Here is a 24933-nt window from a genome sequence, read left to right as displayed (position 1 = left end):
TCGAAGTAATTCTATTCTTCCCTTTCCCTTTCCCTTTTTTTTTTTTTTTTTCTTTCCTTTTTTGGTCTCGTGCATGGTTGATTTTGGTTGATTGGTGGGTGGGTCCCTACTTGTGCCTTTCACGTCTCCCGTTTCTCTGCGGTTTGGGTTTTGGGTTTTGGGTTTGGCTTTGCTTCTGCGGAGTCGAGTCGAGTCGATTCTCCCGCCACGGACTGCATTGGTGTGCTCTTGCTGCTCTGCTCCTCCTCCTCCCCTCCTCCTCCCCTCCGCCTGCCCTCCGCCTGCCCTGTTTTTGCTCTTGACTGATGAGGTGAGGTGAGATGGGATCGGATGAGCGGCAAATGATGACACACCGTACGCACTCGTCGAGAGAGACGAGGGGGCTGCTACCTTTCTCTCTTCCTTCTTCCTTCTTCTTTCCATCTTTCTCTCTTTCGACGCCTCTGCCGCCGCCGCCGCCGCTGCTGAGAGACACGACTCCCTCGAAAAGATGAAAGGGCGGGTAGAGAGAGAGAGAGAGAAAGAGCGAGGAGCCGAAGACAGGACGGCAGGCAGCGCCCTCATGACACAACAAAACAACCAACGCAACATTGACGCTGACGCTGTCGCTGCTGTGGCGAGAGCGAAAGCGAGAATCGGAATCGGAATATGCAGCTCTTCTCATCTCAGGCCGACCAATCGATTAATACACACACTGTGCTGTCTGAATTGTTGGACGCTTCTTTCTTTCTTTCTTTCTTTCGTTCATGCTTAAAGGGGCGGATGGATGGGCGGATGGATGGATGGATGGAAGGCATGATAACACGAACGACGGCCGCATAGCATGCAAAGGGGTCAGGCTGGGTCAGGGGACTCGTTGCCTTTTCTACTTCTTGTTGTCTTTTTGATACGTCTGCTCGTTCGTTCGCTTGCTTGACGGATTGATGACGATGACGACGACGACGACGACGACGATGACGCAGGCGAGTTGAGTCACGTTGGGCGTTGAGAGGGAGGGAATTTTGAATCGAGTCGAAGTGAGACAGTGCTTTTCTTCCATCTGTGCTTCTTCTGTCATGGTGTATGTCGTCTAACAACAAATGTGCTTACAGTCGTGCTGTTGTACATCTCTAACGCCCTTGCCCTTACGCCTTCCGCTTCCCTCCCCCCCCCCCCCCCCCCCCCCAAAGAAAAAAGAAAATTCAAACCAAACGCCACCCTCTCCCCCCTCCCCCATCATCACAACCATCACCGCGTCCCCCCACACGCCTCGGGATGCTCCAGCGCAAAACGAAACCGATCCACACGCAACAAGCGGTCCAGCGCCAGCGTGCGCACGCGGACGACCGTCTCGCGGCAGAACGTCTGCGAGCGCCAGTCGTACGAGCACAGCACGCCGCGCAGCATGCCGCCCTCGCGGCCGCAGACGACGACGGCCGAGGGGGGCCGCGCGGCGGTGAAGGCCGTGGCCGTCATGTTGAAGGTGTCGATGAGCGTGAAGACGCGGGTGTGGTTGGGGTTAGGGGTAGAGGTAAGGTGGGGGTTGGGCGCGTCAGGGACGCACTCCCCATGGCGCAGGTGGTGCCGCGAGTGCACGCTACCCGCGGCGCTCCACTGCAGGCGGCCGTGGTTGTATCCAAAGAGCAGCGTCTCGCACTCGCCAATGTCGGCCGGGATGCCCTCGACCCCGATGAACGACGCCTGCGTCGACCAGAACTTGCCGCGGTACACCTTGCGCAGCATCCAGGGCCCGCACAGCGCGACCAGCACGGCCGGCACGAGGAACGACAGGCTGAGCGCGAACAGGAACGCGACGAAGGCGTGCGACACGTACTTGCGCTCGTCGCGGTACGCGATGGAGAGGTTGGCGACCCACAGGAGCGAGAGGACGAGGTACGCTGGGCTCCCGCGGAGGAGCACTTTCATGACTTTGCGCATGAGCGTTTGCTTGACGATGTAGGCGTGCGGCTTCATGCTCTTCCAGGTGATGGAGGCGCCGTATGCCCCGTCGAGCAGCACCTTGTCTTTTTCGACGATGCCCGCCACCTGCGTGAGCGGCTCAATGTCCCACAGCCGCACGCCCCACGCGTCGCGGACGTGATGCCACTGGGCCGCGTGCGCGCCGTCGTGCGTGGCCGCGGGCAGCATGCAGATGAGGCGCTCCAGCAGCTCGTCGCTGTCGTTGGCCAGCGACAGGCGCGCAAACGCCTCGAAGCTCGAGTCGCTGCGGTCGACCCGCGGCCGCCGCCGCAGCAGCCCCATCAGCGCGTACGCCATGTCGCCGCCGCTGCGCTGCTCCGTGGTGCGCGTCTCGAAGCACTCGAGCGCGATGCTGACCAGCTCCAGCGGCGTCAGGTGGATCGAGCCCTCGTAGTGGTCGATCAGCTGCCGCACCGTCTTCGCGTCCGACCACGCCCGCGACGCAAAGTTGCGCTTGGCCAGCTGCTCGGGCGTCTGCGGTCCGCCTGCCGTGTAGATGGCGATGCGGTGCTCGGGCGGGCAGAGCAGGATCTCCGGGAGCGTCCACAGCCTCGTCCCCCATTCGTGGAACCAGTAGTCCTTTGCGGCGGCGGAGAACGGCTCCTCCGGGTTGCTGAAGGACGGACCCAGCGCGATGATCATCGAGTGCGCGGCGCGGACAATATCGCAGATGCGCCAGACGTCGTCGTTGTCGGTGACGACGCTCGAGTGCGAGCATCCCAGACACTCAAAGTCCAGCCAGAATGCAGGCACGCCGGCCGCCCGAGCAGATTTGGCGCCATATTCCTTGAGCAATTGCCTGTGCTCTGGCCCCAGACGCGTGCGGAGGCGCCTTTCTTCCTCTGGGATGCTCCAGCTCTTCAACTCGTCTTCCGTGGCAACGGTGAACTGCTTTCGCGTGTACGACACGAAGACGTACTCGGGGTTGGTGACATTGTCCTGCTCCCTCACCCAGTCGGACACTAGTCGTGTTGTGCTGCCGCCCTCGGGGGTCAAAAAGCACAAGTATCGGGGGCGAAAATGGCGGCCTGGCATATCGTCGTATCTGGCATCCATCAATGAATCAGAGTCGCTGACGGCGCTCGTCCAACTGGGTATCCTCCTGTGATCCAGACACGGCCGCGAAGGCTGGAGACTCTGCTCTTGCAAAAGCGTCGCGCTTTCGTCGTCTTCGTGCTCTTGATGTGACCGACTGGGTCGATTCTCGGCGGGATTCCGCGCGACCTTGGTGTATCCCCAGTCCCGATATCTGATGGGGTCATAAAATCCCTTGTTCCTCTCTTCGCCTTCGAGATTCTGCGGTATCAGAAGCTGGAAAAGTCAGCACGGTGCCAGTGACGTTCTGCGGGGCCACTTACCATGAACATCATCAAGATGCAAGAGGGAAGCCACTTGAGCGCGACAATCAGCGCCCGCTGGTATTTTTGCACCCACGTCGTGCGTGAAATTGGAGAATAGTAGTCTTGAAGCATGGTTTTCCGGACGGAAGAAAACGTCCAGTTGGAAAGTCGAATGAGCGCGGGCGTCTTGTTCTTGGGCTTTCCTATCCGGTTCCAGGGGACACGATCCCTTCCGACGTCGCCAAAGCTTTGCACCTAAGTTCGAGTACTCAGTAAAGGAAACAGAATATACTCTTGGCGGTGACTTACCTCCATGAGCTCCAGCTTTCCATCATCAGGCCTGATGCGGTACTCTCGGTCGTCATCCTCGTCAATCTTGACGATTCTCCCAAACGCATCTCTGTGGGTGAGTTTGGCCTTTTTCTCGCCATGCAGGTGCATCCATTGCCACTTGTGTTTGCTCTCTTGTTCAACCTGCTTCTTTTCATCCACGTCGTGAAGGTCCACTTCTGACAAAGGCTTGGTCTCGCTGTCGTAGGCTAAATTTGCGGCCTCGATATCTGGTTCTGACGGTGAGCGACCCCCGAATAGTCGTGGCAACGGATTCGACTGCAAGCAAGTCAGCAAGCCGCATCGCCGTATCTTGTTCACCACGTACCGGCGCCATGGTCAAGCAAGTCAATATACTTGATCGGTGATTAGTGGAGACCTGGACCGTGCGGTAGCTCCCGTCAACTCGAAACCTCTACAACTGTTGAGAGCGCTCTGAAAATTGGAGTTTGTCGAGTAATGGAAATCGTCCTTTTCTATAGACAAGACAAGGAAACCCTGCCACAATGGATGCATGATGCAAAATTCCACGTGGGAGTGCAGTCACTCGCCTATCACCTACCCACTTTGGGGGCTACATCTAATTTGGGGGCTTTTGCATGGGACGACGGGTTATGTATAGCTCTGCCGATCCGCAGCAACTCCTCGAATTGGCAAATTAGTAGCTGGATGGAACTAGCGAGTTGGCCCAGGTTTCCACGTTGGTGTAGCCTTTGCCTTCGACGTCTTTCATGCTGTCGTCCGTGGACGAGTCCGTGCCCAGCTTCTCCTCAGCCTCATCCGGAATACCGTCACCATCAGTGTCGGTGCGCTTCGTCCCAGGGTTGAGGTAGCCTGGCCCGTTGACGGGGCTTGCCGTCTCGTCTGATATGAGGTCTCCCTCCTTGCCCCAAGAGTTGAGCTCGCTGACAAGGTATGCATCGACGGAATCGCGCACCAGGCTCGCTCCGGCATGGTTGGCGACATAGTCGACAGCGGCGGTAGCATTCATGATGGTGGACGGAGCCGGGTAGTCGTACTTGGTCTCGACGAGATTCATACCGCCATAGTTGGAAGATGCGACGCCGAGCTCTGACCCATTGAGTTCCCCATCCTTGTCAGAGTCATAAAAGTTTCCCTCCACATATGCGTAGAAGTTGTCGTTTCCTCGCGTAAAAGCGGTCTTCGAGGTGCTGGGGCCCGAAATGAAGTAGTTGCCTACGACATTGACATATGACTTTCCATCGGATCCTCCAGCGATGTAGCCCCCACCTGAGCCCCAGTTGTAAACGACATTGTTGGTAAAGTCGTTGACACCCTTGACCTTGGGATTGCGCGTCTTGTTGTCGATGTAAAGATTCCGGAGGAGCGAGACGCCCCCTTCGCTCTGCATGAGACCGCCGCAAGAGTGGGTTTCCAGGCCTTGGCCAATGATGCTGTTTTGGATGGTAATGTTGGATACCTCTCCGTTGATTGAAAAGGTCTCGTCGCGGCCCCAAGAGACGGAGATGTGGTCAAAGATCATGTTTTCTCCGTCAGCAATGGTGATGGCGTCTTTGCCCTTGTCTCCACCCTTGCCCATGCGGATGCGAATGTAGCGTACAATCGCGTCGTTGGCGTTGGAAAAAGACCAGCCATTACCGTAGGTGGCAACTTTGACATGTTAGAATCTTCGTGGCGAGAGCTGATTTAATCTGCTTACTTCCATCACCCGGAGCAGTCTGTCCTAGAATCGATACCCTTTTGCTGACCACCATGCGATCGGTAATGTTGATGGTGCCGCCGACGGCAAAGACGATGATGCGGTCTGATTCAGACACAGCATCTCTCAGGGAGCCCTTGCCGCTGTCGTCCAGGTTCATGACGACGTAGACACTTCCATCTCTTCCACCTGTGGCATATCGCCCAAAACCTTCTGCCCCTGGAAATGCGAGTTGCTCGGAAACGACCGGCCAAGCCAGGGCCACAAATAAAAGTAGGAGAGAGAGAATTCGCAGGCCCATGATTTGAAAGAATTTAAGCGCGTACGATGTGCTGCATTGCGAAACTGTCAACTAGATATACTCCTGCCAAGAATGGTGCGTGTGATCGACGCGAACTTGAAGAACGATGTTTGGAGCAACAGATGTATATAGCGAAGCGAACATTCTGTAACACAATGCTTCTGGGGCAGCATTGGTGAATCGCGTTCCGAGGGTTCGTTTGAAACGATCTTGGTGGGTCTACATCCGCTCGCCTATTTGTACGACCGTCCGTGGCTTCGGTCCTGTGCGTCGTGAGGCGCCTACCTGGAGCTCGTGTATGTTGAGAAGGACAAAATGGTCGGCTCGAAATGCTTCTCTGCACGTGAGCTTCCTCGGCTTGAAATTCGGTGCTCTAGGAGTGTCCATTGACGCAAATGGCTCCAATGACGAGGTGGTAAATTGTGCGCCTTCACCAAAGTCTCGACAAAGCTTCAAGATGACTTGCTGTTTGTACCTGGACGCATTGCTGTGTCATGGACTCGGGACGAAATGGAAGAACGGTCAGAAAGCTAATGAAATCAGCCAAGGCCGCATGCGCCCACGACATAGCTGCTTCGAGCTACATGACAGCGCTGTCATGACGCCAAATTTGCATGCATCATTGGCTTCGTGGATCAGATAAGACCCGGACCAACTGCTCCATCTCATACCGGACGATCGCTTTTACAATACTGCCGAGCAAAGTTCCAACCGCCCTAAAAGGCGTCTGCAAGGGGCAACAACACGTCGTATGTAGTGCCGGAAATTGCCCAGACGGCAGAGAGAGAAATATTTCTCAAGGTGGGCCATGGACCAAAGGCATCGCATCGAGGCTTTACCTCTGTCCGTAGCAAGACGCGTCGATGCAAGCAGCGGTCAGGGATTCGTCAAGACTCCATGAGTCGTTCGTCCAGATGGTGATCAAAGACGGACAGCGGCTCCGCAGAGCAACCTGGTCGCATCGTCTGCGAAGCGAACTGGAGATGATGCGTTGAAGCTGGGAGCCGATAGAGATGAAGAAGATGTTGAGTTCAAGAGACGGACGCGCTGGGAGTGAGGGTTGTGTTGGAGAGAAATGGCGGTGTTTCAAAATCCCCCGCGTTGTGCAGCATCCATCCCAGAGGGCCCGATTACGTCACGCCCTGCCCCACGTCGCTGCCGACGAAACCTTAAAGACAGCTGTACTCCATACTACTCCCTCTCTTCAACTCTCTCGCTTTGGAACGGACCATTTTCAATTCGTCCATCTCACCAATTACCCATCAACTTTTGAAATCTTTCCAATTGAATTGTTTGAAGCAATGGCCGCTCCGCTGTCCCAGACGTATCCCCGCCCCGACTTTGAGCGCAGCACCTTGCGCTGGAAGTCTCTCAACGGCCCATGGGACTTTTTGTTCGACGATGACGATGCGGGATTGACCGAGCGCTGGCAGCACAAGGGTCTTCCTGCCCAAGTCGAGGTAAAGGGCACTGGCTCAGGCAAGCCCGTCGCCGCCTCTGACAGTGAGAGCCTCACGTACAAGATGGTTGCTGGCACACAAGAGCTCTTGAAGGGCAACCTCGACATCCGCGGTGCCGTTGCTACCAAGAATGAAAAGCGTCACATCCAGGTCCCCTTTGTATTTCAAAGCCCGGCCTCTGGAATCAATGAGCGAGGCGACCACGAAGTCTTGTGGTACGAGCGCAGCATTGAAGATATCCGCACGCCGGACGAGAAAGAGCGAGGAGATAGGGTGCTTCTGCGCTTTGGTGCCGTCGACTACGATGCAAAAGTCTGGCTTGGTGGGCAGTATGTTGGTGGGCACCGCGGCGGCCACGTCCCCTTTGACCTCGACATTAGCGATGCTCTCGAGTCAAACCCCAGCGGCCCTGTCCGGTTGACTCTTCGCGTATACGACTCGGCCTACGACTTGACCCAGCCGCGTGGAAAGCAGTACTGGGGCGCAAAGCCCGAGAGCATTTTCTACACACCCTCTGGCGGAATCTGGCAGTCAGTTTGGCTTGAGACTGTTCCGGCCGCCAGGATTGCCGATAGCAGCAACGGCACATTTTTACACTCCAACGATGTTGACAGCGGGAACCTCCGGGGCCAAATCGCCGTGTCTGGCAGGAAGGCTGGACACGCGTACAGCGTGGAGCTTGAGGCGAGCCTTGGTGGCTTCCCAGTCTCAAAAACTTCGAGGCTTGATCTTCCCAAGGACGCTGACTTTGCCCGCGTCGAGCTTCCCTTGCGTCTATCCCAAGAGCAGAGGGAAAATCTGCCGGCAGAGTTCCTCCAGCGTGCGCCGCTGGACAATGAGCGTTGCTGGAACAATGGCGTTGCCCTCTGGTCCCCAGACTTCCCGTTGCTCTACGACCTGACTTTGCGTCTTTTTGACTCGACGAGCCAGCTGGTGGACGAAACAAAGACAACTACGGGCATGCGCTCGATCGATTGGACCACTGGAAAGGGTGCACTGAAGCTGAATGGCCGGCCAATCTTCCAAGCGCTGTTTCTGGACCAGGGCTACTGGCCTGACACTTTCATGACGCCTCCGTCTTCCGATGCTCTCAAGGCTGATATTGAGATGGCCAAGAACATGGGATTCAACGGATGCCGCAAGCACCAAAAGGTCGAAGACCCCGTCTTTTTGTACTGGGCCGACCGTCTTGGATTCCTCGTGTGGGGCGAAATGGCAAACGCCTACCAGTTCAGCCACGACTACATCGAAAGATTCAACCAAGAGTGGACTGAGGCGGTTAAGCGGGACATTAACCACCCATCCATCATCACCTGGACGCCTGTCAACGAGAGCTGGGCGTACCCCTCTCTCCACGACAATGTCGACCAGCGCAACCACATTCGCGCCCTTTACTACTTGACCAAGTGAGTAGAATTGCTTGCACAGGAAAATGAGATACTAACAGTGTCCAGGACTCTCGACCCAACCAGGCCCATCAACGACAACTGCGGCTGGCAGCACGTGCTGACCGACCTCACCACCTTCCACGACTACAGCGACGCCCCAGCCTTGGCCGAGACGTGCGCATCGCTCGAAGGCATCCTCAGCCCCAAGGCCGGCCGAGGCCTGTTCGTCGAGCCGATCCCTGGCATCGACCCCGGCTCCGCACACAAGCCGGGCGCTGTCGTCTTGAACACCGAGTTTGGCGGCGTCAACATTGCGCCTGCCGCCGCCGATGGTGCGGAGCGCGAGTGGGGCTACACGACGGCGAGCGATCCCCAAGACTTGCTCCAGAGGATCGAGCGCCTGATGAAGGCCGTTGTGCAAAACGGCCAGTGCAGCGGTTTCGTCTACACGCAGCTGTGAGTATCATTCAGACGCTCCGCCTTGACTACGGCTAACGCGAGCGACAGTGCCGACATTGAGCAGGAGACGAACGGCCTCCTGTCATTCGACCGCAAGGAGAAGCTTCCCTCGGCGCAGATCAAGGCCGTCGTGGACGAAGTCTTGGCCATGTTTTACCGCCAGCGTGGTTTGTAAACACAGGTGCGCGGCAACAGTGACGAGGACAAGTATTGAACAGAAACCTCACAGAGCCTGACGCGCGAGACCGGCCTCGACGAAACCAAACTCGCGGGTCTACTTCGACGTCACGCAGATCCAGGATACTGGCGTCGTTGGCGGCCAAGAGAAATCAATTGGTCGGTTTACTTCACACGTAGGGTTGAACAGAAAGTCGTCGTACCAGCAATGAAGCAAATGGCAACGCAGCGAATCAAGAAGAAGCAATCGATCAAATCCAGCAACGTCCTTTCCATGCGCCTTTTCCAAAAGTCCGTGCGTTGCAAACATGAAGTCCCATTTCCAGCATTCGTCGTCACCGTCATCCCATTTTTTTTCTTTTCAAGTCTTGCCACGCCGTAATCAGTTGCCCTTCTTCGGAGTGACGACGGTCGCGTTGCTGACGGGGATGGTCAACTGGCTCTGCGAGCAAGTGCCGCCGCCAACCTGGTTGGTCTTGCAGTTGGAGCCGCCGTACAGGGAGAGAGGAGCGCTGCCGTTGACGCGGATGCTGGCGCCGTTGTAGACGAACAGCTGCGAGATGCTGACGGCTGTGATCAAGGAAACATTTCAATCAGCGTCCAATTCTCCCGAAAGCGGACGCCAAAGCGGCAGCACGCATTTGACATCAACAGAAAAAGTATCAAGCGAAAGGGGCCAGGGGAAGAGGAGCAGAACTCACAGCTAATGCCCAAGTTCGACGTAAAAGTGACGGCAGCATTGTCGCACGGCTGGTACACGCCGCCAAAGTTGCCGTTGGCGCCGTAGCCGGAGGCGCAGTGCGTCGTGTTGGTCTGCGCGCTAAACGCCACGGTGAAGTCGAGCGAGCGGTAGTTGCCCGACGGCGTGTAGCTCGAGGTGATGGATGTCAGGTTCCAGTTGAACTTCTTGAGGGCGCTCGTGTCGAGGGCCAGAGCAGCGGCGGGGGCAGGGGCAGGGGCGGCCGATGCGGCGACGGCGAAGAGGGCCATGGCCGACGTGATGGTGTTGGCGAGCATGGTGACTGCTGTGGTGGGGAGGGAAGTTGGTTTGGCGGTTGGACGGTTGGACGAAGTGGGTTGGATGGTTGCTGGATGGAAGGACGGCTTCAAATGGAAGAAGATGAAGAGGTCGTGAAAGAAGTTGTTCTCTTAAGGGAGCGAAATGATGGTCGGTGGGTGGGTACGAAGAACGCGCAAATGTCGTACGAGAACCAAGCGAGTGTTCGTGTTCGCTGCGTGCCGATTTCCTATTCTTGCTGATGGGGAGACAGGAAAAACACAGCTGCAGGAACTCGCTTATATACAGACGCGAGTTCTCCACCTACCCTCTGGACGGTTGCATTTCTGGGGTCGTAGTTGAGGTCCAGGTCCCACCGCCCCCAATAATACGAGAGCTAGCTACCCCAGGGTCCATGTTCAGGTCCGGTTCCCATATTGGGGCTGCCCGGGCGCCCCTGCGGCGCCATATGTGCGCCACTTACCGCAGACTGGACGCGTTTTCTTTCGCTTCCAAGTGCCGTCGTCCTCGACCTACGCGCCGCCACGCCTGCTAGCTGCCCGTACAGCCCACTGCCGAACCACACCAACACATACGACGTCCCTCTGCTGCTAGCTAGGGGTGGAGCGGCCGCGTGCCATTCTGCTCGGAGACTTCGAAGTCCGCCTTGAATTGGGTCGTCCATCGGAGACTGGTATCGTGGCGATTTGCGCTGTTCGGTCGGCGCCGGCGATGCGGCTACGTTGGGCTAGGCGTGTCCGGTAGGGCGTTGCTTTCGCTCATGGTGTGCTGTAGAGCACAGCGTGTACGGTGCTCGCTCGTATTGTCCCAAGCAGCAATGGCAGCCGCTCATTCTGCTCCTCGTCTTCCGCACACACGGTCTTGTGGGGTAAGGTAGCACCGCCTCTTGCGAGGGAGCAGTCGCCGCGGGAGCATCGTGTTGCGGTACGCAGCCGAGAAGGGCTGGAGAGGATCAAACGAGGCGTGGCTGGCGTGGCGTGGTACAAGCGAGCGCGGGCTAGCCATAAACGGCATTTCGCCTGGTCTGGAGTACCCAAGTCGTGTCCGAGGTCCGTCCAAAAGCCTTCTTTGCCCAGGGCGCCGACGGATGGGGAAAGAGCACGATGCTCTTGCGAGATGGACAATGGGAATCGTGGGAAAATACCATGCCGCTCCTTGATTGCGAGTCCTCGTGGCGGAATGGAAGAGCAGGTTCCAGGTGCGGTCGTTGTGACCAGGCGCTCGCTGACAGACTTCGGCTAGAGCGATTGTTGTGAACTTGAGTGGTTGTGATCTCGCTGTCTCTTCTCTGGAGCTCCTCATTCCTTGGTTTACGCTGACTGCGCGTCTCCATAGCCATGGTGACTCAGAAGGGGACGGAGAGATGTGTGTGCGTGTTTGAGGGATTCCAGAAGGCTCTCGCGTCTTTTAAACCGAATCGCGTCACCCGAGCAGCATGGTGGATCCATCAAGGGTCGAAAGTGAGGGACAGGGAATCAATTCAAATTCGCCGCCAGCAGCGAGCGGATTGGACTCGCTGTTCGGTTCTTTCCGAGTAGCTTGCTGTTTTTGCTGAGGTTAGCTAGAGTGCTCCAAGTCCCGGTGTTGCTAAGGGACATTCATCATCTATACCTTCCAAGAGCATGGATGCACTTCATCCGTATGTCCTCGATCAGCAAGCCAACGGCCACTTCTTTTCCGAAAACACCCACAGCATCCTTACGATTCATCGATGCCTTGTCTGGTAGCTGCTGTTGTCCCATGCTGACAGACGAGATGCTGGCTTTTGCGGTGGAAGGGGCGAGGCTTTCCGTCGCGGACGGCAGGACTTTGAAAATGCGTATGCATGTTAGAGGGTCGTGGTTGAGGTACGCGATGGGCATTGGCGGTGCTGCAAGGATGCGCGATTGCTCTTTCCAAGGAAGAGCACATCTGGCCGGTGGCCTCCTTCCCTCCAGTCTCGCTTCCAAGTTGGTCCTCTTCCCCCAGCTCTACAATCCGTCCTCCATCTCCATCCTCCTCCAATCCACTTCCATCCATCTTCAATCCATCGTCCATCGACTTCCAACCCGCTCCAAACCGTATGACACCCATGGATAAAAGTCTCAACGAAGACGTTCCAATGTGGACCAGAGGAATGACATGCCATGCTCAACCCACTAGCTTGGAGCTCACCATAATATGTAGATGTCGAGGCTCTTTGGTCCGGGAGAGCCGCCGCACTGGTGTCGAAGCCTCGCTGGAATTGATGAAAGTAGCACCTCGCATTTTTCCTTCCTTCATGGAGGCCCTCGTATGGCTGGAGGCAGAACTCCCAGCCGATTACATCGCTCCGCAATACAAGAACAAGACTCGCCCCCAAATCTTCGAACTTGTCATCCGCAACGCCCTCCTAATCGTGAAGGAGAGCGCCCTCATCAATTGGGACGGCGACACACCCTTCGTGCCGGCCATGACCATCACAGGATTTCTCCAAGACGTGCTGCTCCCCGACAATGAGGAGACTACGGTTTCAAAGATGGCTGCAATCAGGACCGCGGCATACAATCAAGGGCTTGCAGAAGGCCGCACGGCAGCGCATGCAGACCTCCTCTACGCCAAGGGCTTCCAGCGCGGTTTCGAAAAAAGTTACAACGATGGCATGATGGTTTACAGGACGGCGCAGTCCACGTCGGATAGAGAGCCAACAGGCGTTGAGATCCCTCAGCAATTAACCGGACCGGACCAGACCGACTCCGAGGGAGAAAAGGTCAATCAGCCAGTGATTGAGATCAATTCTACGGCGGACGACGAGGTGCCTCAGCCAAAAAAATTCCGCCTTGTCGACTACTCGGACTCGGACTCAGATGCCGTCCTTGAGGCGGATCAGCCACGGGGCAAACCCCGTGACGCAGGCTCAGACCTCGCGCAATCAGCTTCAGTCACATCGGGCCCATCTCTTCCAGGCGCTCAACAGACCAGTGAGCATGGCAAACACCCTCGAGAGGCAATCCGGTCCAGCTCGGAAAGTCATTCGTCGGGACCAAGTCGAAAAAGACCTCGACTTCCTTCCACTACAGCCATCCGCACTCCTTCAGCACGCTCCAGCGATCCCGTGTCGGGCTCCGAATACAGTGACGAGAAGCAGTCAGGAGACTCAGGCATTGGCAGCGGTTTGGATTTGCTGTCCACCACAGACGAAGCAATGCCGAAGAACCGCGGAGACCCTGTTGAGTTTCAAACTAGTCATTAAGTCGTCCTTCCGGCTCGGAGGCAAAACTTCGAGCCATCAGGATCTCTGTGTCCCCTAACTTAGACGGCGGTCTTTTACTTGTGCCGGTCCATTTCAGACCATCGCTTCTACGAGATCAGTACTGTCGATACGCTTTGGTTGGGTTTTCACCGTCGGTTTGACCCACTCTCGTTTGCTTCTATTTTCCTCTCCTTTCTTTCACTGATCTTGTTTCTTTCCCCATCCAATTCGGATCATGTCTTGTCGTGGCACGATGGTTGATGAAGGAATATGCGATAAGTTGAGATGGCTCCAGCCTGTAGTGGCTTTATGCTTGTACATTCGGTTTCGTTCACATTTTCTTTCCGTGTTACATTGTTAAAGAAGGACGGCGAGATACGAGTTCAGTTTCCTTTTTTAGTATTTTCAACCTTGTTTGCTATTTTTTCCTTCTCATAAAGGGTAGCATAGTCAATCAAAGCGTTTAATTTTTTTTTTTTTTTAAAAAAAAAGAAGATTGGGGAGAACAAAACCGAAACAGCCCATATAGCTAGCTGGGTATAGTCTCCAATCGAACCCTTTGAACGATCCGAGTTGAAAATGCGCAGACGCGCGGTGTACGACGCCTGGAGCCGGCTCTGGCAGCGCAGAGATGTTTTTCGGGCTGTCAAAAGTTTCGAGGTCGTCCTCCAGTTTGGATCCGAAGAATTTCCCGTGCGAAAGCTCGATCGATGTCTCCTCACACTTTTTGTCTCATCCGCGCAATATTCTAAATCAGAGCGAGCCTGAAAGCCAGCTTCAACCGAGATTTGCAACGGGGACGTGTCGTTAGAGGCAGTCAAGGTAGGTGAGACCAATGGGTCGAGGTCGGAGTGTAGTTCTCTGATTCGCCAGCCATTGAAGAGTTGTTCCTCTTGTTCAGCCCTGCAAGCCGTCCCACCCTACCCCACCCACGCACGACTGCGAGCCTCGGCTCCGCGTCGGCAACCCAACCACCACAACTCTACCTTACCTCGACCCCAGATGCGCCGCTATCCCGCGATGCACAACGACAGAACGAAGCCCATGGCTGGTGCGTTTCTGACGACAAGGACGATTCCGTGAACGCCACACCAGCCCTTCGGCCCGCCCGCCAATTCCTCCCACCATGCCACCCTCAACCAAAGCCCTGCTCTTCGACATCGGCGGCGTCGTCGTCCTCTCCCCCCTCGCCGCCATCAGCGCCTACGAGCGAGCCCTCGCCCTCCCGCCCGGCTACATCAACAGCGCCATCGGCGCCGCCGCGCCGCACGGGGCCTTTCAGCGGCTCGAACGGAGCGAGATGGCGCTCGACGAGCGCTTCTTCGACGAGTTTGGCCGCGACGTCAGGAATAGGGATGTGTGGGAGCGCATTACGCGCACGAACAACACCAACACCACCACCAGCAGCAACAAGGTCCCGGCAGTAGGGACGCAGCAAAAGCAGGACGATTTTGAAATAGCGACGGCCCGCATCGACGCCCGCGCCCTCTTCTGGACCATGATGCGCGCCGCGCGCCACCCGGACCCTCACGTCTACCCTGCGCTGCGGAAACTGGTGGCCGTGGGCCGCGCGCGCGCCGCCTCGGCCGACCCGGCTGCGTTCGTCGTCGGCGCGCTCAGCAACGCCGTCGTCTTCCCGGCGGGCGTGCGCGACGAGCGCGGCGAGCCGTTCGACGCCGGCGCCGTGCTGAACAGCAGCAGCAGCAGCAGCAGCAGCAGCAGCAGCAGCAGCAGTGGCAGCGGAGCGCGTGAAACCAGCGGCAACGAGACCACAACCGCGCCCATCGCCCCGCTCTTCGACACCTTCCTGCACTCGGCGCACATCGGGCTGCGCAAGCCCGATCCGCGCGTCTACGCGCTCGCGCTGCGGCGTCTGGAGGCGGTGCTGCGCGAGCGCGGCTGCCTCGCCCCGGACGCGGCGCTGCGGCCCGAGGAGGTGCTTTTCTTGGACGACATTGGCGGCAATTTGAAGGCGGCGCGGGCTTTTGGGTTTCGGACGTGCAAGGTGGAGATCGGGCGGACGAGGGAGGCGGTGCGGGTTTTGGAGGGGGCGGTGGGGGCGAGGTTGTTGGATGAGGCGGACGCGGGGGGATCGAAGTTGTAGGAGGAGGAGGAAGGGGGTATTTTCTGTCTGTTGGCGTTGGTTGGCGTTGGTTGGCGTTTGGATCTGGGATGCGCTATGGTGATTGATGTGGAGTAGACGTGTAGAGAGAGAAAAGCGAGTGAATCGAGTCAAATGAAACAGCTCCCTTCAAGTGGATGACATATCACGCCAGACATCCATCAAACCTGCCTGCCTGCCAGTGGAATCTGAGCTGACTTGAGCGAATGCAATGCCCTCGGTCTAAGACAGCCAGTATACTAGGTACTCCCCTTATTCTCTGTCTACCTTGGTCTTCCTTTTCTCGTCCCTTAGCCATGCGGAGAGTGTCGCTAATTGTATCATGCAATGCCTTTCACAATTGCTGCATGGCGCGAATTAGAAGCCCGCCGTCAATGCTTTCCTGGCCGAATGCCGTGCCTGGCGAGAGCGAGACGAGCGAGACGAGCAAGAGGACAACAGGTAGGGTTTACAGCATCACGCCGGCCAGCCAGCTTCCAGCCCTGGCAGTCGACCAACCCAACTCGACCATCTCAACCATCTCAACCAACCATACTCCTCTTGCGGCCCCTCAACCGCACCTCATCCAACCTCTTGAGCACCGCCGTCGCCGCCTTCCCGCCCGCATCGCGATACGCGCGCAGCACCTCGTGGAACAGCGGCTCCGCCGCCGGGTGCGTGCTGCCAAAGGCGCGCTCCAGCACGTACAGGTCGACGGCCTTGTCTTCGTCCTGGATGGTTTGCGACGCGAGGCCGAAGTCGATTATGGTGACGGTGCCGGCGAGGACTTGTGTGGATGCGGCGGCGTCGGGTGATTGTTGATGGTGGTGGTTTTGGGTGGTGGATGAGGGGGGTGAGGAGGAGGGAGAGGACGAAGGCGTCCTCAGCATCAGGTTGCTCGTCGTCAGGTCGCCGTGCACGACGCCGACGGCGTGCATGCGGCCGACGGCGCGGCCCACGCGCGCCATGAGGTCCCACAGCTCGGGGACGCGCGACTTGTCCAGCGCGCCGTCGCCGTCGCCGTCATTGGCCTGCCCTTGGTGGCCTTGCTCTTCCTCCTGCTTTTGTTCTCCGTCTTCCGGCACGGCGGCCAGTGCGGCAGGTCGGGGGCGCGCGGCGAGCGCGTCGTGCAGGTAGCGGTCTAGACAGGCGCGGATCGTGTGGCCAGGAATCCACTCGAGGAGAAGCCAGCCGGCTAGCATTCGCAAAAAGAAGAAGCGTCAGCCTAGCCGCTCAATCCGATGGAGAAATAACCTCGCCCGCCGCGACTCAAAAAGACCGAGGGAGGTAGGGAGCGCGAGGCACATTGAAGAAGCAGTATCCCTTGCTGCCAACCAACGCATAGATAATGTACATACCATCCCAATCGCAGCCCCAAACAGCCGGCACCGTGACGCCCTCGCGCCGCAAGCGCACCAGCACGCGCGCCTCGGCCAGGATGCGCTGCCGCGTCAGGCGGCGGTCGAGCAGCGCGTGGCGGTACGGCTTGGAGGGGCGGAACTTGAGCGCCGCGGCGCGCGACGCCGTCAGGAAGCTTGTCTTGTAGACGAGCGCTTCGGCGCCTTGGGTGATGAGCGTCGCGGGAGGCGTCGTCGAGGTGGCGGACGGAGAAGAGAAGAGGGAGGGGAGTTGCAGGCTTGCGGGCGGTGGGGGGGTGGTTGTGGGGAGCGCCATGGTGGTGGTGGAGGTGGTGGTGTCGTTGCGCTCGCCGGGCAGTGTTGTGGCGGTGGTGTTGTGTAGAGTCGTTGTCGTCGTGAGTCCCGGTCAATCGTCAATTGCGTCGTCGTGGTCGTCGTCGGTGGTGGTGGTGGTGGTTGCAGAGAAACCAAATTCACCAGGACCCAGCGACGGCGGAAAAAGGCGGGGTGGGGTTAGTTTGGCCCGCGTTTTTTGACTGCCCTGCCCTGCCCTAGGTGACGTCCGCCTGCCCCACGCGCGTACCGCACCCAAGGAAGCGCGCGTGCCTGCAGACGACTTGCTCCCTGATCTAGCGCCGCCCTACGCCCTGTCCTGACAGCTCTGCCCTATACACGCCCCAGCCCTACATGTGTACATTGTACCAGGAAAACCCCACTATGTGATCTACTCATCAACCAACCACAGTACTGTACCAACTCACCAAAAGCCCACCCCCTTGTATCCCCTGTGTTCTCTTGAAAAGGGAGAAGGGAGAGTTTAGCTCGAGGGAGTACCTGAATTAGTGTAGGTACTACAGATGACAGGATGGACCCAGACAAACAAACAAACAAACAGGAGGCCTTCCTCCTCTTCCTCTGCTTGTCTTGCAATGCCATGCTAAGCTACCCATGAAACGGAGGCTAAACGAGACGACGCGACCAACTTTGGCAGTTGATAGGTAGGCCGTTGACAGCTGGCTCAAGCGGCCGGCCGTTGGATCGCATCGTCTTGCGTCTTGTCTTCGGTCGTCCCAGCTGCCCCGCATTGAGACCCTGTGTGCCCGACTGCCTGGACCCTCCCTCCGACGCACGCAATGCGCGGATGGGCCGGTAAGGTAAGACTGCAAGAGATGGGAAGGGTGCACGCACTGTGCGTGCGCGCGTGGCCTGAACGCTGTCTCATCCGTCTGCCTACAGTAGTACGGCGTGTGTGTATGTTGCGGACAAGGTCCCAGCCAGACGACCCTTAATTTAACTGACGGAGCGCGTCAGGCAGGCCGACGGTGGGTGGTGCGTGTTCCAGAATGTCTGGGATGGAGGGATGGAGGGATGGAGGGATGCGTGGGGCGGAGCTGGGGTTCTGGGGCTCGGGGCTAAGGCGAGGTAGGGTGCATAGGGTAGGGATGCTATCAGGTACGTCCGTACCGTCACTCCGGCCTTTTCTTTTCTTCCCTTTTGTTTTCCCTTTCTGTGGACGGGGGAGAGAAGGAGGAGGAGGAGGAGAGAGAGAGACGGACATGAGAATGGAGAAAGAGATGAGGGATTGTTGCCTGCCCTACAGCATCTTCGCCTGCTCTACCCGCAGAGAGTACGATAGGTGCTGGATGCCATTTTCAAGGCGCAACACGAAGCGACAGGCCCACGGCACTGCACCAAGCGAAAAAGGGCGACAGGCACCAGTGGTGAGTGTACAGGTAAGGTACATGTAGTGCATGGACGGCCTGATCGGGTAAGTGCCTAGGTAGTGTAGCGGTTCGATCGATCCTCGCCGTTCTCTTTTACTGCTTTTGCTGGCCCTGCTGCTACGTACCTAGGTACTGGCTGCTTTTACGAGGTGTTAGGTTAGTGGGAGGCTCGAGTGTTGAGGAGGGGGGTGAAGCGCTCGCAAACAGCACATCATAAACGATGACTCCACAACAGTGATTCGTTTATGAACCGGCAGCAGCCGGCTGCACACCGACGTCGCCCTACCGCCCCCACGCTTCACACGGACGGCAAGGAGACAGACAGATAGACAGGCACAGACAGACAGGCAGATAGCAGCCACGGCACCGATTCCTATCAGAGTGCTTGCGCAACCTAGCTAGCAGCGTGCAAATATACCTAAGACCAGCCAAAAAAAAGGGCTGTTTTCTCCTCCCCGCACAAGGGAGGCAGATCTCTCAAAGAGGACGAAATAAAGCGGACACAACGAGTTCAGAAGCGAATGGAAGAAGAAGAGAAAAAAGTGAACGTGATGTTGGTGCCCGGTTGAAAAGAAGACACGCTTTCTCCTCTGCCGCTCAATCATGGCTCAGCCAAAACCGGAAGCAAGAAAAGCGTTTCAAGGGCGCCGTCAATCTCCCCACGATGACGACCCGACGAGATTTACGCAGTAAAGAAGCAAAAAGAAACGCCCGAGACCGCGTATTTCCATTCCTACTGCTCCGGACAAGAAGAAGGGAAGCAAAAAACGCCGCAAAGGAGCGTGCCAAGCGAATGTGAGGCAAAGAAGGCCATTGGGAGGAGGGGCTTCAGCGAAAGGAACTCCATAGCAATCCTAGGCAAAATTCAAAAAAGTCCACATGCAGTAATCGTCATCGTAATTTTCCCGCCAACTCGCCATAGCCGGCCAAACCCCCGTCAGAACATGGAGCTCTTGCGCTTCTCGGCGCTCGTGAGCACGAGCATGGGCATCCTCCTGCGCTCGCCCGAGCCAGACCTGGAATGCTCATCGCTGCTCTTCCTCTCCATGGACCGCTCCTTGAGCGTCTTGCGCTCCGAACCAATGGCGCCGCTGGCGGCTGCACGCAGACTGCCAATGCTGGGCTTGGCCGACAGACTGCCGCTGCGCACGCTGTCAGAGTCATTGTCCGACGAGGGAAAGCTCGTCTCAATCTCGCTGACTGGCGTTCCGCTGCCGCTGCTGCGCACTCCGCGACGCTCGATGCCCGCGCGAACGAGGTTGCGCACAGCCGAACGGCGCTGACGAGTCGCAAAGTTCTTGCTACCCTCGTGCTTGGCAGTCGGGGCAGCTTGGAGTTCCTCAAGAGGTGGCGGTCCGCGGGGCTGGCGGGTCGGATGCTCACCAGCACGGGCCTGACCGGGGCCAAAAGTGCCCGTCATTGGCGTAGAAGGAAAACCGACAGGACGGACAAAGGCAGACTTGGGACCGTCGGCGACGGCGTCGGTACCGCTCAAGTTGAGAGACGAGATGTTCTTGCGGTGACCGCGGCGAAACGCATTTGCGGATGGCGGCGGGAGCGGCGCAATGTCGGCCGGAGGAGTTCTAGCCTTGGGCGGAGTGGAGCTGCGAGAGTCAAAGGGGTTGGCGCTGACGTCGCTCGGGGGAGAGACCTGGGCGCGAAACGCGGGAGTGGCCGACTTGGGGGGAGAGTTGGTAAAGCTGGGCGTGGGAGGAGGCGGCGAATCCGAGAGTTGCGGCGGCTGCACGTCCTGATTCAAGACGTATTGGTATTGGCCAGTCAGGGGGTTGTAGCCCACGGACACGGACGCGGACAAGTCCTGGGCGGCCTGCATCTGCTGACCGTAGAATCCGGCCTGCGGCGTCATGGGCGTGATGGGGAATTGCTGGCGGGCGTTGGCGCCGTTGAGGCTCATTCCAGCAAGCTGGAGACTGAGCAGCTGCTGCTGGAGTTGCTGCTGGCGCTGCTGCAGGTACATTTCAGTGGCCAGCAGCTGAGCGGCAATGCTGGGGTCTATTTCTCCATCGTCGTGCGTGTCAAGCTTGACCTGGGGAGGCGCAAGGACGTGCTCCGGCAGGGCGTAGTACTGCTGACCGGCGTTGTAGCCAAACTGAGACTGCTGGTTCACGGGAAAGCCAGAAGCAATGGCGGTCTGCGGAACGGCGGGGTTCCGGCCGTTGTTGGGGACGAATCTTTGAGCGCCAAAGCTGTTGTTGTTGTAGGGAGCAGACTGGGGGACAGGGCTCGAGCTGTTGTTGCGTGGAGCGGTGCGAAGACCAGCGAGCAGGTGCGAGCGGCTGGTTCTCGGGGTGGGGTTTTCGTTGGCGGGATGCTCGCTGATGGAGTCGACCTTGGGCGGAGCGGCGGCGCTGAGGCGCTTGAGGTGATTGCCTTTGCCACGAGAAGAAAAGCTGGAGGCGGGAGCGCCCAGGCCTCCGCCAGAGGCAAACGAGTTGTTTTTGTTGAAGGACATTTGAGCAAGACCGCCTGCGTCCATGCTCATTACGACGAACAGACTAGGTAGGTAGGTGGTTGGTGGAGAGAAATCGAAGAGTGGAAGCGGATGCGACCGGACAGAATTAGGGATTACAATGGTCGAAGTAGTCGGGGTGTCGAGTGGTGGATTGGGCGGATGGGTCGCGGGGAGGCGGAAGCAAGCAAGCAAGCGATGCTCAAGGCGAATACCGTACAGCGAAGATGTGAAGTGGAAGTCGGGCGAAGAGAATGAAAAAGCGGTGGTCTAAAGGCCTGGGTATCTGGCGGGCGGGCGGGCGGAAGCAGAGGACTCGAATGGGTGCTGGTTGCTCTGCAAAGAAGCACGAGGGAGCGACGTGGAGAGGCTGACTGGTGTGGAGTCTCGGAGACGTGACTGGAGCGACGACGCGGCTAAGTATGATGATGATGTGCGAGGCAAGAGCCCAAGGCGGCAAATGTGTGTAAAGAAGCAGAAGGCACACAGGGTCGAAGAGAAAGGAGGAGGAGAGAATTGGAGGCGGAGCGGAGGAGAGGTTTGTGGAGGCGGAGGTGGAGGTGGAGGTAGAGGAAGAGACGGAGGGTGAGAAGAGGGACAGGAGCAAAGAGAAGGTGGGCGGGCGTGGGCGTGGGCGTGGGTGGATGGCGGCGGGCTGATGAAAGAGAGCGAGAGCGAGAGGAACCAAGGTATTATTGGCAGACAGGGGCCCCGGTGCGCTCAGTGGTCCGTGCTCCCACGATGGTCAGGTCGACCGAACAACTCAGGGCGAAGGCAGATCAGATATACGACGGCTGCTCTCTACCTTGGTACGCCTCTGCCATCTAACCTCTTGACACTCTTGACACCTTTGACCCTTTGGCCCTTTGACGCATTCAGAACACCCCTCCCAGTCTCGGCCTCGCCAGACCCAACGCCAGGCCAGACTCCCCTCAGCGCCTACAACGAGCCAATCCTGACTCGGCGGCACAAAGCGAAAGCCTCCCATTGTGCTCGACGGCTATTGATTCGCCACCGTGACCTGGATCTGCATCTGCACTGCTCGCTTGTCGCAAGCAAAGAAGAAAAAAAAGACGGACAAAAGGACCCCTGAGCGGCCAGAGCGCGCAATCAGCCCGGCCGGGACTGAACTGCCTTTTCGCTGTCGCCAACGCGCCGTTTCACCCTTTGACTCTCTGTTCCCAGCTCAGGGCAACGCCCAGCCAACACTCGAGCAAATCTAGAACACACATGACGACGCGCTCTCCTCCACGCGTCCGAATGCCTACCCATCATCTGCACTGAACCGTTGAAACTGGCCGACTCCGACCCGCTGCGGAGCCCGTGCCGCATCTGTCTGCCGGTGTACATGCCTGGCCGATTTATCAGCATCTACCACCTACAAAATTATCGTCACGCTGCAATTCGTCAGAGCCTCTCATCTCTCGGCTGGCGGTTCGGCGCGTCCCTGCCCTGCCTTGCCGCTCAAGCTCCAGCTTCACATCAATCCTCTCTCCTGCTCATCTCCTTTGCATCCCTTCGCTTCCCCCACCAGCCACACCGACACCCCACAGCCCACGTTGCTCCTCATCTCCGACCCTCTGACGTCGGACAAGCATGGGCTTGCTGTATGACCCCAACGCCAACACCACCTTGCCCGCCGGCCCCAACTGACCCTGACTTGAAAAGAGCCCTGGGCACCCCGCTCGACTGGCCCGAAGCCAAAAAGGTCGCTGGCCAGGTCCGACAATGGGGCATCGAAGTATTGCATCTCTCTCTCGCCGCAATTCGTGCTGCTAACCAACCAACCGCAGCAACTGCTCGCCATATGGCGCCGCGCAAAGGCCAAGGAGCGCGACGCCATGCTGTGGGGTGACGAGGTAGGGTGCCCGCGTCGCACATCTCCCGCCGTGCAGCGCTGAAGCTCGTGTCGTGTATGTAGATCGAGTACCTCGTCGTCGCCTACGATCAAGACCACAACAAGGTCCGCCTTTCGCTGCGCCAGGCAGACATCCTCGACGCCCTGGCCCACGATGAGAAGCTGCTCAACCAGGGCGGCGGCGTGCCCGACGTCCAGCGCGGCGACCCCAAGTACCACCACCCACCTCACCGAGGCACGCCACGTCCAATGCTGACCCTGGCCGCAGGAAGAGCGAAATCGCTGCGCCAGTGTTCCACCCCGAGTTCGGCCGCTTCATGCTCGAAGCTACGCCCGGCAAGCCCTGGGGCATTGGTTTCAAGGACTTGCTCGACGTTGAGCAAAACATGAAATGGAGGTCCGTTGTCGTCATGGCCGTGTCATGCAACCGCCCGAAGAAGCTGAAACCCGCAGGCGCGTCATTGCAAAGGAGCACATGGCCCCAAACGAATTCCCCATCACCATGACGACCTTTCCGCGGCTCGGATCCCCCGACTGCATCTCGCCTCCCTACCCTCCCTCGGGCCCCAAGCTGCGCTCCCAGTTCCTGCCAGACGAGATTGCTAACCCGCACATCCGATTCCCCACCCTTGCAGCAAACATTCGCGCCAGAAGAGGCCGCAAGGTCGAGATCAACGTGCCCGTCTTCCGCGACGAGCGCACCCCGTGGCCCTTCAAAGACCCCACCGTCGACTACGACTTGCACAACTGGCCCGAGGACGACGACGTGCGCAATGGCGCCGCCAAGGACAATCACATCTACATGGACGCCATGGCATTCGGCATGGGCAGCTGCTGCGTGCAAATCACGTTTCAGGCCAAAAACATTGAAGAGGGCCGCAAAATGTACGACCAGCTGAGCCCGCTGGCGCCAATCATGCTGGCCCTGACGGCCGCGACACCCATCTATAAGGGCTTCCTTGCGGACACGGATGCGCGGTGGAATCAGATAAGCCGGTCGGTCGACGATAGGACGCCAGAGGAGCTTGGAGAAAAAGTAGGCGCAACGTCGGAGATTGCAGAAATTAGACTTGGGCTAACCTATCGGCGTGTGTAGCCGCTCGAGAACGACCGTTGGCGCATCCCAAAGTCACGTTATGCGTCCAACTCGACGTACATTTCGCAGGACGCGCGCTTGCGCAAGGAGTACCTGGATCCGGAGCTAGTGTTTGACCCTGCGCTCAAGGCGCGTCTGATGGAGGGGGGCATGGACGACCTGCTGGCGACGCACTTTGCGCACCTGTTCATCCGCGACCCCATCGTCGTCTTCGCCGAGGACCTGCAGGAGCTCGACCTGACCAAGGTCGACCACTTTGAGAACCTGCAGAGCACCAACTGGCAGCACATGCGGTTCAAGCCGCCGCCGCCGGGCAACGACACGGGGTGGCGCGTCGAGTTCCGCCCCATGGAGATCCAGATGACGGACTTTGAGAACGCCGCCTTTTGCATCTTCATCGTGCTCATCACGCGCGCCATCCTGTCGTTCGACCTCAACCTGTACATTCCGATTGCGCGCGTCGCCGACAACATGGAGACGGCGCACGCCCGCGACGCCGTCAACACGCAGAAGTTCTGGTTCCGCAAGGACCCGTTTTCGCCGCGGCCCGCAACGACAGCGGCCGCCAGCAACGGGCGCAACACGCCGGCGACGCGCGAAACGACGCCGCCACCGCCGCCGCCGCTGGGCCCGGTCGAGGACGAATACGCGGCCATGAGCGTCGACGAGATCATCAACGGGTCGGCGTCGACGGCGGGCTTCCCGGGGCTGATCCCGCTGGTCGAGTCGTACCTGGACAGCATGAACGTCGACGTCGAGACGCGCTGCGAGCTGGCGCGCTACCTCGACCTGATCCGGCGCCGCGCCGACGGGTCGCTGTGGACGGCGGCGCGCTGGATCCGGCACTTTGTCCAGCGCCACCCGGCGTACGAGAAGGACAGCGTCGTTGGCGACGACGTGCAGTGGGACTTGGTCAAGGCGGTCGAGGGCATCACGACGAGCGATGGCCGCGATCCGGTGGCGAAGGATATGTTTGGGGAGAGGAGGTAGGAGGACGACGCA

At 58.4% G+C, this 24933-nt stretch overlaps 11 protein-coding genes across 11 annotated transcripts; 4 read left to right on the top strand and 7 right to left on the bottom strand.

Annotated features, from left to right (window-relative positions):
• Window positions 1-76: 76 nt before the first annotated feature.
• On the bottom strand, window positions 77-714 carry J3D65DRAFT_642476 (uncharacterized protein). Its single transcript, XM_066801996.1, has one exon. The coding sequence runs from the start codon at window positions 662-664 to the stop codon at window positions 107-109; it is 558 nt and encodes a 185-aa protein (XP_066650037.1). The 5' UTR covers window positions 665-714; the 3' UTR covers window positions 77-106.
• A 489-nt stretch (window positions 715-1203) lies between these two features.
• Window positions 1204-3964, bottom strand: J3D65DRAFT_642471 (uncharacterized protein). Its single transcript, XM_066801995.1, has 3 exons — window positions 3609-3964; window positions 3318-3554; window positions 1204-3270 (listed from the first exon to the last, which is right to left on the bottom strand). The coding sequence occupies exons 1-3, from the start codon at window positions 3738-3740 to the stop codon at window positions 1228-1230; spliced, it is 2412 nt and encodes an 803-aa protein (XP_066650036.1). The 5' UTR covers window positions 3741-3964; the 3' UTR covers window positions 1204-1227.
• On the bottom strand, window positions 3794-5725 carry J3D65DRAFT_598213 (pectin lyase fold/virulence factor). The gene is made up of 2 exons (XM_066797852.1): window positions 5311-5725; window positions 3794-5261 (listed from the first exon to the last, which is right to left on the bottom strand). Exons 1-2 carry the CDS (start codon window positions 5609-5611, stop codon window positions 4288-4290), a joined length of 1275 nt encoding a protein of 424 aa, XP_066650035.1. The 5' UTR covers window positions 5612-5725; the 3' UTR covers window positions 3794-4287.
• Window positions 5726-6805: 1080 nt separating this feature from the next.
• J3D65DRAFT_642467 (family 2 glycoside hydrolase) lies at window positions 6806-9358 on the top strand. The gene is made up of 3 exons (XM_066801994.1): window positions 6806-8477; window positions 8526-8915; window positions 8967-9358. Exons 1-3 carry the CDS (start codon window positions 6913-6915, stop codon window positions 9091-9093), a joined length of 2082 nt encoding a protein of 693 aa, XP_066650034.1. The 5' UTR covers window positions 6806-6912; the 3' UTR covers window positions 9094-9358.
• J3D65DRAFT_642464 (uncharacterized protein) lies at window positions 9231-10352 on the bottom strand. Its single transcript, XM_066801993.1, has 2 exons — window positions 9797-10352; window positions 9231-9665 (listed from the first exon to the last, which is right to left on the bottom strand). The coding sequence occupies exons 1-2, from the start codon at window positions 10110-10112 to the stop codon at window positions 9478-9480; spliced, it is 504 nt and encodes a 167-aa protein (XP_066650033.1). The 5' UTR covers window positions 10113-10352; the 3' UTR covers window positions 9231-9477.
• A 1934-nt stretch (window positions 10353-12286) lies between these two features.
• Window positions 12287-13324, top strand: J3D65DRAFT_689064 (uncharacterized protein; the record flags this gene model as incomplete). Its single annotated transcript, XM_066803879.1, has 1 exon — window positions 12287-13324. Exon 1 carries the CDS (start codon window positions 12341-12343, stop codon window positions 13322-13324), a length of 984 nt encoding a protein of 327 aa, XP_066650032.1. The 5' UTR covers window positions 12287-12340.
• A 1126-nt stretch (window positions 13325-14450) lies between these two features.
• J3D65DRAFT_598203 (putative epoxide hydrolase) lies at window positions 14451-15597 on the top strand (the record flags this gene model as incomplete). The annotated part of the gene is made up of 2 exons (XM_066797851.1): window positions 14451-14992; window positions 15041-15597. The coding sequence occupies 2 exons, from the start codon at window positions 14451-14453 to the stop codon at window positions 15426-15428; spliced, it is 930 nt and encodes a 309-aa protein (XP_066650031.1). The 3' UTR covers window positions 15429-15597.
• J3D65DRAFT_642455 (kinase-like protein) lies at window positions 15567-17288 on the bottom strand. The gene is made up of 2 exons (XM_066801992.1): window positions 16784-17288; window positions 15567-16620 (listed from the first exon to the last, which is right to left on the bottom strand). The coding sequence occupies exons 1-2, from the start codon at window positions 17097-17099 to the stop codon at window positions 15968-15970; spliced, it is 969 nt and encodes a 322-aa protein (XP_066650030.1). The 5' UTR covers window positions 17100-17288; the 3' UTR covers window positions 15567-15967.
• A 138-nt stretch (window positions 17289-17426) lies between these two features.
• Window positions 17427-18334, bottom strand: J3D65DRAFT_642454 (uncharacterized protein). The gene has a single exon (XM_066801991.1). It carries the CDS (start codon window positions 17717-17719, stop codon window positions 17450-17452), a length of 270 nt encoding a protein of 89 aa, XP_066650029.1. The 5' UTR covers window positions 17720-18334; the 3' UTR covers window positions 17427-17449.
• Window positions 18335-19444: 1110 nt separating this feature from the next.
• Window positions 19445-21010, bottom strand: J3D65DRAFT_562347 (uncharacterized protein; the record flags this gene model as incomplete). Its single annotated transcript, XM_066797557.1, has 1 exon — window positions 19445-21010. One exon carries the CDS (start codon window positions 21008-21010, stop codon window positions 19445-19447), a length of 1566 nt encoding a protein of 521 aa, XP_066650028.1.
• Window positions 21011-22586: 1576 nt separating this feature from the next.
• On the top strand, window positions 22587-24921 carry J3D65DRAFT_562213 (glutamate-cysteine ligase-domain-containing protein; the record flags this gene model as incomplete). The annotated part of the gene is made up of 6 exons (XM_066797552.1): window positions 22587-22718; window positions 22771-22836; window positions 22899-23079; window positions 23127-23232; window positions 23289-23871; window positions 23932-24921. 6 exons carry the CDS (start codon window positions 22587-22589, stop codon window positions 24919-24921), a joined length of 2058 nt encoding a protein of 685 aa, XP_066650027.1.
• Window positions 24922-24933: the final 12 nt, after the last annotated feature.

The sequence above is a fragment of the Phyllosticta citribraziliensis genome (assembly GCF_038025025.1).
Source record: "Phyllosticta citribraziliensis strain CPC 17464 chromosome Unknown J3D65scaffold_16, whole genome shotgun sequence".
NCBI lineage: Eukaryota > Fungi > Ascomycota > Dothideomycetes > Botryosphaeriales > Phyllostictaceae > Phyllosticta > Phyllosticta citribraziliensis.
This window is presented reverse-complemented; position numbering and strand designations above follow the sequence as displayed.

Excerpts from the sequence above, each read along its gene's own strand:
- J3D65DRAFT_642476 (XM_066801996.1), bottom strand. The coding sequence starts at position 664 with ATGAGAAGAGCTGCATATTCCGATTCCGATTCTCGCTTTCGCTCTCGC.
- J3D65DRAFT_642471 (XM_066801995.1), bottom strand. The coding sequence starts at position 3,740 with ATGCACCTGCATGGCGAGAAAAAGGCCAAACTCACCCACAGAGATGCG. Across the intron at positions 3,555-3,608 it reads GAAAGCTGGAGCTCATGGAG|GTGCAAAGCTTTGGCGACGT; the intron begins GTAAGTCACCGC and ends ACTCGAACTTAG. Across the intron at positions 3,271-3,317 it reads GCATCTTGATGATGTTCATG|CTTCTGATACCGCAGAATCT; the intron begins GTAAGTGGCCCC and ends TGACTTTTCCAG.
- J3D65DRAFT_598213 (XM_066797852.1), bottom strand. The coding sequence starts at position 5,611 with ATGGGCCTGCGAATTCTCTCTCTCCTACTTTTATTTGTGGCCCTGGCT. Across the intron at positions 5,262-5,310 it reads GACTGCTCCGGGTGATGGAA|TTGCCACCTACGGTAATGGC; the intron begins GTAAGCAGATTA and ends AACATGTCAAAG.
- J3D65DRAFT_642467 (XM_066801994.1), top strand. The coding sequence starts at position 6,913 with ATGGCCGCTCCGCTGTCCCAGACGTATCCCCGCCCCGACTTTGAGCGC. Across the intron at positions 8,478-8,525 it reads GCCCTTTACTACTTGACCAA|GACTCTCGACCCAACCAGGC; the intron begins GTGAGTAGAATT and ends AACAGTGTCCAG. Across the intron at positions 8,916-8,966 it reads GGTTTCGTCTACACGCAGCT|TGCCGACATTGAGCAGGAGA; the intron begins GTGAGTATCATT and ends CGCGAGCGACAG.
- J3D65DRAFT_642464 (XM_066801993.1), bottom strand. The coding sequence starts at position 10,112 with ATGCTCGCCAACACCATCACGTCGGCCATGGCCCTCTTCGCCGTCGCC. Across the intron at positions 9,666-9,796 it reads GTCGAACTTGGGCATTAGCT|CCGTCAGCATCTCGCAGCTG; the intron begins GTGAGTTCTGCT and ends CCTTGATCACAG.
- J3D65DRAFT_642455 (XM_066801992.1), bottom strand. The coding sequence starts at position 17,099 with ATGGCGCTCCCCACAACCACCCCCCCACCGCCCGCAAGCCTGCAACTC. Across the intron at positions 16,621-16,783 it reads TTGGGGCTGCGATTGGGATG|CCGGCTGGCTTCTCCTCGAG; the intron begins GTATGTACATTA and ends TGCGAATGCTAG.
- J3D65DRAFT_642454 (XM_066801991.1), bottom strand. The coding sequence starts at position 17,719 with ATGGCATTGCAAGACAAGCAGAGGAAGAGGAGGAAGGCCTCCTGTTTG.